We start from the raw sequence: 13,466 nt of genomic DNA, 5'->3' as shown, positions 1-13,466 counted from the left end.
TGAGCCACCATGTGGTTGCTGGGATTTGAACTCTGCACCTTTGGAAGAGCAGTCGGGTGCTCTTACCCACTGAGCCATCTCACCAGCCCCCTGTTATTTTCTATCCCCTATACTTCTGCAGTGTTTGACATTTAAAGACATATTTGTTTATAATTTAGAGGGTTTTTTTTTTTGAGGGTTATTTTTTAATAGAGAAGGATCATGTGAATAAACATGGTAGAGCAAAGACATCTACTCCCTTGCCTTCCAAACTTTCCATTAAATTAACAGAAAATACATGGGAAAACTCCTACGTTCCCAAGCATAGAGAAAAGACAGATGAGAGATGGCAAGCTCAGGCAATGAGTCACACCTGAGTCACCAGACTGGGGACTTGAAAAGTGCCAGACACCAGAAAGGCATGAAGACGAGAGGCAGAGGGCATGGGGAGCCCTAGCGAGACTTATAGACAAGAAGTGGTTTGGCCACAGGACCTGTTTCAGACTCTTAGATTTCCCTGTGCAGAGGCTGAGCCAGAGGAGCACAGGGCTTTAGAACACATAACCCCCCAAATCAGAGTAGACATATTAGAAAGTAAAGCCCACAGTCCACCTCCTGCCTGTGGCCAGACTTGGACTCCTCTCCTCTCCTCTGTAGAAAAGTGGTCAACTAAAGGAAGAGGCCTTCCTTCAAAGATGCTGTCCTAGCTCAGGCTCTGTCGTGTGACACACACTGACCAAAACCAGCTTGGTTTGGAAGGGGTTTTTAGCTTCTAGGTTACAGTCCATCATCATGGGAAATCTGTATAACTGCCACCATGTGGATTTCTGAGTTCGAGGCCAGCCTGGTCTACAGAGTGAGTTCAAGGCCAGCCAGGGCTACACAGAGAAACCCTGTCTTGAAAAACCAAAAAAATAAAATAAAATAAAATAAAATAAATAACTGCCACCATGACCACTGCATGGTATAGGAAGGTTTTATTGTAGATAGGAGAAGGAGAACAGCCAGAAGCATCTGGAAAGTCCAGAGCAGGGGGAGAAAGTAGACTGCACATAGCTAGCACACTGGATGTGAGACAAGGAAGAATCTGGGCAATAGAGAATAAGAAAGCACAGCAGGAGCTGAGCCCAGAGACAGAACAATGGGAATAAACTAGTGAGGGTTATGATGATGAATTCCTAGGGGAAGGAAAGGCTTTGAGATGTATAACAAGTACTTGTGAGGAGAGACTGGGGGAGCCTGGAAGCTAACAAGGCCTTCACATACTGACAGGTGCCACAGGTATCTGCTAACTGGAGACCCATATGGCCCTTCCACCAGAGGTAAGGGAAATGACTCCTTCTGGCAGACGGAAGGGCTCTGCAAGCTCTTCAGGAACGTTGGCTTTTATCTAATTACCATTAATCCTCCTAGAGTCCAGGTTAAGCTCATCTCTGGACATCTGAACTGCCTTTCAGAGTTTCCTTTGGACCTGACAAGCCAAGGCAGGAACTCAAGAAAGAAACTTGGAGGCAAACACTGAAGCAGGGGGCCAATGAGGATGCTGCTTACCGGCTTCTTCTGGCTTGCTCAGCTCCCTTCCTTATAAAGCCCAGGTCTACCGGCCTAGAAACAGCAACATCTACAGTGGGCTTGGCTCTCCCCTACATCAATTAGAAATTAAGAAAATGTCCCACAGAGATGCCTACAGATCAATCCAATGGAGGCAATTCCTCAATTAAATTTCTTATCCTGTGTGTCTCTAATTTTGTCAGAGTAACAATCAAAACCAAACCAGAGGCAGGAGAGGTTCAGCAGCTAAGAGCACTGGCTACTCTTCCAAAGTCGTAGGTTCAGTTCCCAGCACCCACACAACGGCTTACAACCACCCACACTTCTAGTTCCAAGAGATCAGATGCCTTCTTCTAAACTTCAAGAGCACCAATCACCCATGTGATGTACATGCATACATGTAGGCAAAGCACATACACATAAGATAAAAAGAAAATTTAAAACACAACAAAAACCAATTAACCAGCACTGATACTGACTGGAGATTCTGCAACAGGGCATCTGCTTTTCCTCCCAGGAGCCCTTGATTCATATATAGTTCACCCCCTCTATGCACACACAAACCTAAAAGCTTCTAAAAGCAGGTTTTTGTTTTGTTTTGTTTTTAAAGATTTATTCATTTATTATATGTAAGTACACTGTAGTCGTCTTCAGACGCACCAGAAGAGGGCATCAGATCTCATTATAGATGGTTGTGAGCCACCATGTGGTTGTTGGGATTTGAACTCAGGACCTCTGGAGGAACAGCCAGTGCTCTTAACCTCTGAGCCATTTCTCCAGGCCCCCAAAAGCAGGTTTTTGATGCCTCTTAAATACAGACAATTTCCAGGGAGCCAAGTATGAACACACACACACACACACACACAAACACACACACAAAGCTACAAGGATACGGTGGGGTTTTTTGCTTTGGTTTCTAGTTATTTTTATTTTATGTATATGAGAGCTTTACCTGCCTGTTCCTATGTGTACTATGCTCACAGCTTGGGGGGAGGGAGGGAGAGAAGAGGGCATCAGATACCCTAGACTGGAATTATAAGAACTCAGAGGTCTGCCTGCCTCCTGCCTCTGCCTCTCTCTCTGCCCCTCTGCCTCTGCCTCCTGATTGCTGTCTCCTGATTGCTGAGATTAAAGGTGTGTTTAAGGAACACTCACAAAATATGGAGGCACTCATGGAAATTAAAATTATGACCTTTTTCTAGAAATAAAAAATAAATCAATAAGATATGAAAACAGTTGGGGGCTGGAGAGATGGCTCAGCGGTTAAGAGCACTGACTGCTCTTCTGAAGGTCCTGAGTTCAAATCCCAGCAACCACATGGTGGCTCACAACCATCCGAGATGAGATCTGGTGCCCTCTTCTGGAGTGTCTGAAAACAGCTACAGTGTACTTACATATAATAAATAAATAAATCTTTAAAAAAAAAAAAAAAAAAAAAAAGAGCAGAGCAGAGCTGGGCAGGAGGATTTCTGAGTTCCAGGCCAGCCTGGTCTACAGAGTGAGTTCCAGGATAGCCAGGGCTACTCAGAGAAACCCTGTCTCTAAAAAATAAATAAATAAATAAATAAATAAATAAATAAATAAATAAATAAGGACTACCGTAGATGCTGCTGCTGCTTTCTTTGAACAGGGATTCAAAGTATGTTTGCCAATCAGATCTCCCTGTCTGAGCCTCCTGAGGTGCTGGAGGGAAAGGCCATCCCACCACAGCTGGGGGAATCTGGCTTTGCTTTTTACTGAAAGCAACTGAAGCCTGACCAGAATGACATGTATGATGTTTTCAACAATCTACTAAGCAGAAACTGACAAAAAAAACTGGAAGAGTGAGGAGTTTCCTGGGGTCAGGTGCTTCTGAGAAGCTGTATTCTCCGTACACGGGAAGTTAGATCAGATCAGCGTGATCTGGCATCTGACATCTTAAATCAGCAGAGCAGAACAGAATGGATCAAGGATGACTCCCAGGTTTTTAACCAAAGCATCCAGAGGGCTGAGAACCGGTTCATGCTAATTGGTGGGATGAGAGGGTGAACACTTGACAGGGAGGCTTGTTGGAGATACTTTCACTCTGAAGCCAAGCCTAGTGATGTACTAAATCCCAGCTCTTGGGAGGCAGAGGCAGCTGGATCTCTGAGTTCAAGTCCAGCCTGGTCCACACAGTAAGTTCCAGGCCAACTAAGGCCACACAGTGAACAAACTGTGGATTTTCTAAGTGTGGTACCCAATGGAACTGTCATATTTGTGAAGCAAGTGTTGGGCCATAGGTTTGGGCTGAGGATATGCATTGGGAGTCACCAGAGGACCACAGTTAGGAGGTACACAGCAGTGCAAAGCTGTCGGGTAGTTCAGTGAAGAACCAAGGAAGAAGGGTTAGAAGGAGCAAAGAGACAGGAGAGAAGCCATCAGACAAGAGTAATCCAGAAGCTGGGAAAGAAAGAGCTCCTGGGAGACACAACAATGGCACTACAGTCTTGATAAGTGCCCTATACACACTCGTCACTGAGGCAGCCAGGAAATACATGGAGTCACACCCGTGACTCCTTCTTCTTTGTGTTGTAGCTAAACTAATACAACCAAAAGTTACAGCAGAGGGTAGTGGCTATCTTTACGGATCCTAACATGCATAGCGATGTGTACGGGATGAGGAGGAATAGTGTACAGCATGGGGATTTGTTCTTCACTGAAACCCCTTGGCCAATACCAACGTTTCCACGAGGTTCTGCCCTCTGTAAAGGCAACCTGTCAGGCTCAGCAATCCCCTGTGTGAGCACATGTGCTTCCCCTGGGCGGGTTCCTTCTCTTCTGGAGAGGTCACAGGGCTTTGGTTTCCTTCACATCCCCATGAAGATATTGAATATGTATGAAATTCTCATTCCAACATAAGGCTATATGAGGGGCTATTCTTGCCTGCTAGCGTTAGTAAGAGGCAGGGGAGGAATCTAACACACTTGTCACAATGACAGTCATGCTGAGATCTACTATAAAACAAAACCCTGGGGCTGAAGAGGTGGGTCAGCAGTTTAAAGCAGGGACTGCTTTTGGCAGTGGACCCACCCTGCACGGTGCACAGGCTCCTGTCCTGTATGTCCAGCTCCAGGAGATCTGACCTCCTCTTCTGAGTACTGAAGCCTTCTACATTCACATACCCACACTATACATGTAATTTTAAAATAACAAAGTGCAGAGCCTCATGGTGCACAGCTTTATTCCTGACATTCTGAGCTAGAGGCCAGCCTTGTTCTACATAGTGAGTTCCTGCCTAACTAAAATTACAAAGTTAAGATCCTGTCTTTAAAAAAAAGGGGGGGTGGGGGGGTGGAGGATGGCTGGAGAGATGGCTCAGTGGTTAGGAGCACTGACTGCTCTTCCAGAGGTCCTGAGTTCAAATGCCAGCAATCACATCTGATGCCTTCTTCTGGTGTGTCTTAAGACAGAGAGTGTATTCACATACATAAAACAAATACAAAAAAAATTTTTTTTTCTTGAGACAGGGTTTCTCTGTGTAGCTTTGGCTGCCTTGGAGCTAGCTCTATAGATCAGGCTGTCTTCATTCAAACTCATAGATCTGACTGCCTCTGCCTCTGCCTCTGCCTCTGAAATGCTGGGATTAAAGGCACACACCACCACCACCTGGTGGGAGAGGGGAGAATTCTTTTAAATAGAAAAAAATGAACAAAACCAGAAGCAGCTCAGCAGCAGCACAGATCCGAGCATCCAAGCTAGCAGTACCTGGCTCTAGAGGGAGTCACTCTTCCAAAAGTCACTCGCATCCACAAATACAGGAACTTTCTGGCCACACACCTGAAAAAAAAAAGAAAGGACATACACACTGTGAACTCTATCTTGCTAACAGAAGTTTTCTGGAAAATCGAGGGACTCTTTAAGGTGTCAAGTAGATAAACCATCATCTGAATTAAAAGATAATGTCATTGTTAATCTTGCACTAAACAGAAAATGGAGAGGACAGGTTTATAAAACTGGGCAGTGGTGATAGAGCCCTTTAGCCCCAGCACTCAGGAGGCACAGGAAGGCAGATCTGTGAGTTCAAGGCCAGCATGATTCCAGGACAGCCACAACTACACAGAGAAACCCTATCTTGAAAAGCAAAACAAAACAAAAAAACCTAAGATCGAGCAGACTGTTTTTAAACCCTTTCTTTTTGAGTTCAAGGTTTTGCTTTATACATAGCTCAAGCTGCTGGAAGTCTCAGAAACCCCTCTCTGCCTCCTCAAGTGCTAGGATTAAAAACATGTGCCAGCCATCTCACCTGACTCACAAGTCTAGGAAACAAACAAACGTATAAATAAGGTCAACTCTGGACGTTATCCAATTTCCAGGTACAGTCATGATTCCCCACCCATTCCTGTGTGTGTGCGTGAGTACACACACACAGGAGAATGGAGCACAAAGCTTCTTGGAGTTTAAGCAGGTATTCTGCCACTGACTTGCAAAACCAGCCACTTTATAATTAGTCCTTTAAAGACAGACAGGCACTGCTGTAGTAAAACTCTGAGTCTCTAAGTCTCGAAGGTTCTAGTAAATTGAGTCCCTCACAGTTTAACATGCACCAAGAATACCTTGGGGACTTTTCTGTGCCTATTTTTAACCTGGGAATCTGGGGTGGAGCCAGCCTGTGGGAGCTTAGAGCCAGCAGTGGCAGAATTCAACCTGAGAGCATATACACATTATCTTCTTAATCCCATTTTGGCCGAGAAGGGTAAAAAAAAGAGAAGTCTCACCTGATTCGAAGTTCTTGTAATCGGTATCGAGTCCAGTTGTGTGAAGCATGATAGTACACAGAGTGGCAGCTTCTAGGTAGCTCCCTCTGGATCCCAGAGAAGGCAGAAGTCTTTTTGAGGGGCAGTGCCTTTGGAGAACAAGGTTTCTTAACCACACCATCCCTAAAAGACCTTACATTTGAGCAAGCAGAGAGGAAAGAAGAAAGAAAAAATCTTTTCATTCAATATAACTTTTTTTTTTTTTTTTTTGAAGCAGGCTTTTCTATGTAGCCCTGGCTGTCCTGGAACTCACTCTGTAGACCACACTAGCCAAGGACTCAGAGATCTGCCTGTCGCTTTCTCCTGAGTGCTGGCATTAGAGGTGTGCAGCACCACCTCCTAGGCTGAAAACTCATACTTTTAACCAAACATTGAATTTTCCACACTATCTGGGTGTGGTGCCACATGCCTGTGATTCCAGTTGAACCACTAACCTCAGCTGTCCTTTTTGCCCTATTCCATCACATACCTGGAACCAATCCTCTTCTCCATTCTTTCCTCTTGATGGAAATTCAACCAGTGATTAATATGTATTTTGTGACTAGATTATAGATGAACCAAAGCCTTTATCTTCCTCTTATAGCTGCAAAAGAGATGAAATAGAGTGAGTTGCTTGCACACTTCTGGAGGCCACACTTCTGAATAGCTGCCGTCCGGCTCTGGAGCTGAGGTCCCTGCTCTTCTACTGCTTAATTCAATACTAATTAAACATGGGAGGTCTCTTTCTGTCCTTGATGAGTCTTGTCTTGCTGTGATGAAACACCATGATGAAAGCAGCTTGGGAAGGGGGTCTATTTGGTTTATACGTCCATAATGTTAGGACCCAGGTAAAGTATTATGGCCATTTTACCTAGGAAGGTCTAGGTAAAATGGTAAGGCCTAGGTAACTGTTACTTTGATAGCCTGCCATTATAAGGAAACTTGCTCATATGTTTCTACTGTTACTAGGAAACTTTCTAATGCCAAAATTGACTACATATTTGGTGCTCCTGGTAATCAATCACAATAGAAGTCAGTAGAACTGTTTTGTATAGGTATCCACAAGCTTGGACCCTAACCAACCACCCAACAGCACTTCCTGCACCTATGTATAAGCTTTTATGGTATAAGCTGCCCCTGGGATAGACCCCAACATAATAGACACTTGCACCAATATAAGAAGAAGCTATTTGAAATAAGACTTCCACTTTGAGTAGTAGCCTAATAAAGTTTAAATTCCCAAGACTTCCCTGGGATCTGACATCCTACTTGGCAGAAAGAGACATATAAGTTAGTAATTGACTTCCTGGTTGGCAACTTAAGACATGGATGTTAGACAAGTTCCATCCTTGTAGACAAGTTATGTCATGAATACTAGATATGGCAAGTCCTCTGCCACAGTTGAATACCCCAACCAATGGGAGCAGGATAAATGTACAGCAAAGACATGTTCCTAAGGAAATCCCCCTATCCCTAAATCCTGATTGGTGAAATAATTTACCACACATGTTTATGGATTTATCTTAACTTGATATCATGATTTAGCTCCCAAGTCTGGACCATGGCCCTGGTCGACTAGTCCAGGGATGTATGCTCAATAAACTATCCCTGTCTGACTAAGATCAGTGTTCATATGGTTTGTGGGGCAATTCCTGAACCCCAACAATATCGCAGTTTATCACTGAAGGAAGTAATGGCAGGAATTCAAACAGGGTAGGAATCTGGAGACAGGAACTGATGTAGAGGCCATGGAGGGGCTGACTTAGTCTCTGTGGCTTACTCAGCTATCTCTCTTATGAACCCAGGACCCCACCAGCCGAGAATGACACCACCCATAACAGGCTAGGCCCTCCCTGATCAATCACTCATTAAGAAAATGCCCTGCCGGGCGTGGTGGCCCACGCCTTTAATCCCAGCACTCCGGAGGCAGAGGCAGGTGGATTTCTGAGTTCAAGGCCAGCCTGGTCTACAAAATGAGTTCCAGGACAGCCAGGGCTATACAGAGAAACCCTGTCTAGAAAAAAAAAAAAACAAAAAAACAAAAAAAAAACAAAAACAAAAACAAAAAAAAAAAAGAAAATGCCCTACAGCTGAGTCTTATATAGCCATGTTTTCAATTGAGATTCCCACTCTTCAGGTAACTCTTTAGCTTGTGACCAATTGACTTAAAAGTAGCCAAGAGACTTACTTTATTCTTTCTAATTTGTATTCTTAAAAAGTTACTTCTAGCCAGGTGTGCCTTATCTAATCCCAGCACTTGGGAGGCAGAATGACTGTGATACACTTACAATGATACTCTAAAAAATTCCTGGCACCAGCATAATTAAGGCCACACAGTTCAATGAAACAAGTAACAAATTAACCAAGAAAAATCTCATCCTTGCAAGGGAAAGTTTTTACTGATATAAAATCTGCATTTAAGCCTGGAGATGGTTTAATTGTGCTTTTCCACCACAAAAAGAGCTCTAGGTTCAGTCATCAGCCGTGAATAGAACTGGGCGTGGTGCCACACACCGGTAATCCCAGAGACAGGCGAATCTCTGCAAGCTTTTCTCTTTCTTTAAGATTTACGGCCGGGCGTGGTGGCGCACGCCTTTAATCCCAGCACTCAAGAGGCAGAGGCAGGCAGATTTTTGAGTTCGAGGCCAGGCTGGCCTACAGAGTGAGTTCCAGGACAGCCAGGGCTACACAGAGAAACCCTGTCTCAGAAAAAAAAAAAAAATTATGTATTCTGGGGCTGGAGAGGTGGCTAGACCCAGCAACTAAATGGTGGCTCACAACCATCTGGGTTTTTTTTTGTAGACCAGGCTGGCCTCGAACTCAGAAATCCACCTGCCTCTGCCTCCCGAGTGCTGGGATTAAAGGCATGCACCACCACACCCGGCTCTCACAACCATCTGTAATGGAGAGTCAATACCCTCTTCTGGTGTGTCTGAATACAGCAACAGCAAACTCACATATATAAAATAAATAAATCTTTTTTTTTTTTTTTTTTTTTTTTGGTTTGGTTTTTCAAGACAGGGTTTCTCTATGTAGCCCTGGCAGTCCTGAAACTCTGTAGACCAGGCTGGCCTCGAACTCAGAAGTCCACCTGCCTCGGCCTCCCAAGTGCTGGGATTAAAGGCGAGCGCCACCACTGCCTGGTGGGCTTGATTTTTTAATTCACTCTGGCCACGAGTTTAGAAGCCTTTATACTCTTGTCAAAGTTTTCAAGACTCATCCCATATGGAATCATGACCTACAGTTTGAAAAGCTGAGATCAGAGCTGGAGAAATACCCCAGCAGTTAACAACAGTACATGATATTCTAGCAGAGAAATTAAGTTTGGTTCCTAGCACCCACAACCTGTGGTTTCCAACCTCCTGTAACTACAGTTCCAAGGAATCCAATAAGAGATCGATCCAACACTCGTGGCTCCAAGAGCACCTGTACAAATGCACATGTACCCCCACAAGTACATAACTAAAAACAATAAAAGTAAATCTTTGTTGGGGTGGATGGGGGCTGAAGTGATGGCTCAGCTGTTGAGAAAGCATCAGTTGACCACTGATTTTCCAAAGTACCCAGATTTAGTATCCAGGACCCAGCGGTGGCTCACAATCACCTGGAACTCCAGCTCTGGGGAGTACAAGCACAAGGTACACAGACACCCATGCAGGCAGAACAGTCACACACATAAATCTTTTTTTTTTTTTTTAATGTTTTTAAATAATCACGAATTGAAAGGCAGCCTGGGTTCTGAGGCCAGTGTGAGCGACCTTGAGTTACAAAGATGCCAGAAATGGAGCCCAAAGCCTCCAGGACACCAAGACAATCAGTCTACCTATGAGCTGGCATTTCAGGTGTGTTGTGAGCCACGCGCTGGATGCTGGGATTCCAACTGGTATTCCCTCAAAAAGGAGTAAGGGTTTCTTAAGCATTGAGCTCTGGCTCCTTTAATACATGATCCTTCTTTTAAAAAATATTTAATATTAATTTTTAAGCCATGATAACTTCAAATTACTTGATAATTACCAGGCAATCTAAAGCTCAGGAACTACAATTAAGACAGCATTTACAGCACAGGTCGCACACGTTTTTCCGAAGCACTTTTCATGAACGACCCACTCTAACAACAGCCACCTCAGCTGGTGCTTATTGTCATCTTCCAGGCTGATGCTCAAGGCCATCAGCTAACAGGTGGCAAAGCTGCCACTGGCGTTCAAACCTCGATACACCTTCAGGAACTACACCAGAAAAGGTTCCATGGTACAAATACAACGTGGGCTCAGCAACCGGCTTAGCGGTCACTTGAGCTCAGTGTACACAACGAGCCCTACGCCCCGCCGTCACACCCCGGAATCGAACGTGGATCTGCGCAGACTAGTAAGCGGAGCACGAGCTGGAGAATCACCCGGCGGAGCTCTCCACCAGGCGGAGAAGGATGCATAGACCCTGCAGAAACCCCGCGAGTCCGGCCGTGACGACGAGCGACCTTACGCACGCCCGGCTCGCACTTCCACGCATGGACCAGAGCCTTGTGGGTAGGCAGCATCTCCTGCACTTCTACAAAAGAAAGCCGAAGCCCCGGACGAGCGGTCCCAGGACAAAGCTCCTAGGCACACGCGCTCTGTCCACTTCAAAGCAGGAGGACGAGCCAGTCAAAGGCTGGAGGCGCTAGGCCCGGCCTCCTACCTGAGGGAGGCGACTCCTCAGCAGAGGCCCCCAGCCCGGAGTTTCGCGCCCTGTGCCGGCGGCGGCTCCGCCCCCCGTCTCCACGGCAACGCGGCCCGCGCCGGAAGCTGCTCTGTCGCGCTTAGTGCGCGCTGTCTTCCGGGAAACAGAGACTTCTGTCTGAGCTCGGCTTCCTTCGGTTTTCTTGGCCTGAAGTTTCGGCGCTTCTGGGAAGCGGGTCACCAGTTACCACTCCTGCACGGGACCGGTGTGGGACGGAAAAGTATCTCTTCTCATTGCGTGGTGGCTCACGTCGGTAGTCTCCGAATCAAACAGGCCAATTAACCGAATCTTTAAAGACAGAACTTTCAGAACAAAATATTAAGTTTCATACTAAGAACAGTGAAAACTAGTGGGTGGGTGGCTGAAGACGAAAACCAAGGGGCAGGAGATAGGACTCACCAGTTAAAAGCACTTTTCATTCACCCAGACTCCCAATACCCACACGGTGCCTCTCTCTCTCTCTCTCTTTTTTTTTTTCTCTCTCTCTCTCTCTCTCTCTCTCTCTCTTTCTCTTTCTCTCTCTCACTCTCTCTGAAAAAAAAAAAATTCAAAACCTCCCTGATGAATTTGCAATCAAGAAAAACCCCTCTTTCTCCTTCACTTTTTTTTTTTTTTTTTTTAAATTNCTGTGTAGCCCTGGCTGTCCTGGAACTCACTTTGTAGACCAGGCTGGCCTCGAACTCAGAAATCCGCCTGCCTCTGCCTCCCGAGTGCTGGGATTAAACGCGTGCACCACCACCGCCCGGCTCACACGGTGGCTCTTAAAACAGCTGTGACTCCCAAGTCGCGCTCCTGTTTGACCTATGTGCAGGCAAAACATTCATACTCAAAAATTTTTAAAAAGATTAAACCCGAGAAATACGGGGTTTGCCCTTTTACAAGTGGTAATTTTGTAATTCAAAGATTGAAAAGCAGTTATTGGTAGCAGTTATTTATGGGAAGGTGAGGCAGGGGGGATCCCTGCAGTTGAAGACAACCTGGCCTATTGAGTGAATTCCAGTACTGCCTGAGCTAGAATGAGACTCAGAACGGGCAAGGAAATAGTGTTTAAATCCAGTCTGCTGAAATGACAAGATGGCTCAGCAGGTTACTGAGTTCTAGGACCTGAGTTCAATCGCCAGTATTTCTATGGCAAAAGAGGACCCGCTTTCAAAATCATCCTTTGACCTCTAGCCACAAGCTATGGCCATGCACACAAAAAATAAAGGTAATAGGAAAATAAAACTGACCCAGCAGTGGTGGCACACGCCTATAATCCCAGCACTTGGGAGGCAGAGGCAGGCAGATTTCTGAGTTCGAGTCTCAAAAAAAAAAATCAAAAAAAAAAATCACTGTCAGAAATTTGGAAAGACTGTCTCAAAAAAGAAAGGTGTGGGGGCCAGGGGAGGGAGGAAAGAATGGTTGCAGAAGCATATGAATCTCTGTTGAATTTAAGGCCAGCCTGCTCCTCAGAGTAAGTTCCAAGATAGCCAGGGCTACACAGAGAAACCCTGTCTCCAAAACAACCAAAACAAAAAAACAAAGATCATTGGACTCAGGTGTGGTGGTACACTCCTTTAATACCAATTCTGGAGAGACAGAAGCAGGTGAATATGAGTTTTAGGCTAGCCTCCTCTACAAAGAGAATTCCAGACTAGCCAATGCTATAAAACAAGATCTCATCTCAAAAGAGCCAACAAGGTCCTAATTTCAAGTCCCAGAAACCACATGGTGGCTCACAACTACCTGTAATGAGATCTGACACTTTCTTCTGGCACATCTGAAGACAGCTACAGTGTACTTATGTATAAAATAAATAAACCTTTGGGCCGGGGCAAGCGTGGCTGACCACAATGAGCAGAGGTCCTAAAAATTCAATTCCTAACAACCAAATGAAGGTTCACAACCATCTGTACAGCTTCAGTGTACTCATATACAAAAAATAAACAAATCTTTTAAAAAATAAAGTTATATAAAGTATACAAAATATATAGAGAAAAGCAACTTTGGGGGTTCACTCTTATCGGAAAGTTACAGCTTCAAGTATTTGCTAAGGTAATTAGATCAATTTCATAATCAAAATACTAGAATCCTTTTTAATTTACTATAAACTAAACTTATAAGTAACTTCACATATAAGTTTGATATATCCAGGGTGAGAAATTATGTATATGTGTGCATGTGTCTGGTGGGGGAATGTTCATGTGTGTGCAAGTACCCTGGAAATCCAAGGCATTGGATCCCCTGAAGCTGGAGTTACAGGTGATTATGAATTATAGGTGCTGGGAATCAAACTTGAGTCACTGCAAGGGCAGTAAGTACTGAGCAATCTCTCCTGTGTTCTCTTCGCCAACATGTGTGACTTAGCTCTCTGCTAACCTTGGTTGTTCCTCACCCCAACCTCCACAAATACTATATATAATGCTGTACTTTTTTTTAAAAAGATTTATTTCTTTATTATATGTAAGTACACTGTAGCTGTCTTCA

General features: G+C 44.8%; 1 protein-coding gene across 5 annotated transcripts in view; it reads right to left on the bottom strand.

Moving 5' to 3' along the window:
* Positions 1-11,180, bottom strand: part of Sfi1 (SFI1 centrin binding protein) — a 71,305-nt gene extending 60,125 nt beyond the window's left edge. For 2 of the 5 annotated variants that reach the window (XR_003845001.1, XM_029545057.1), the window contains exons 1-4: positions 10,299-10,752; positions 6,775-6,888; positions 6,267-6,437; positions 5,257-5,328 (exon numbers count right to left, since the gene is read on the bottom strand). Coding sequence is in view for 4 of the 5 variants with exons in the window: in XM_029545057.1 (XP_029400917.1) it covers positions 5,257-5,328; positions 6,267-6,437; positions 6,775-6,797 (266 nt within the window). In the remaining variant the exon portion in view is untranslated. Of the gene's footprint in view, positions 1-5,256; positions 5,329-6,266; positions 6,438-6,774; positions 6,928-10,298; positions 10,753-10,958 lie in introns of those variants that run through there. The other 3 variants (XM_021210268.2, XM_029545058.1, XM_029545059.1) reach the window with 3 other exon arrangements.
* Between the last annotated feature and the right edge of the window lie 2,286 nt (positions 11,181-13,466).

The sequence above is a fragment of the Mus pahari genome, chromosome 13 (assembly GCF_900095145.1).
Source record: "Mus pahari chromosome 13, PAHARI_EIJ_v1.1, whole genome shotgun sequence".
NCBI lineage: Eukaryota > Metazoa > Chordata > Mammalia > Rodentia > Muridae > Mus > Mus pahari.
Note: the sequence above shows the minus strand (reverse complement) of the source record. Positions and strands in the feature narration are given on the sequence as shown.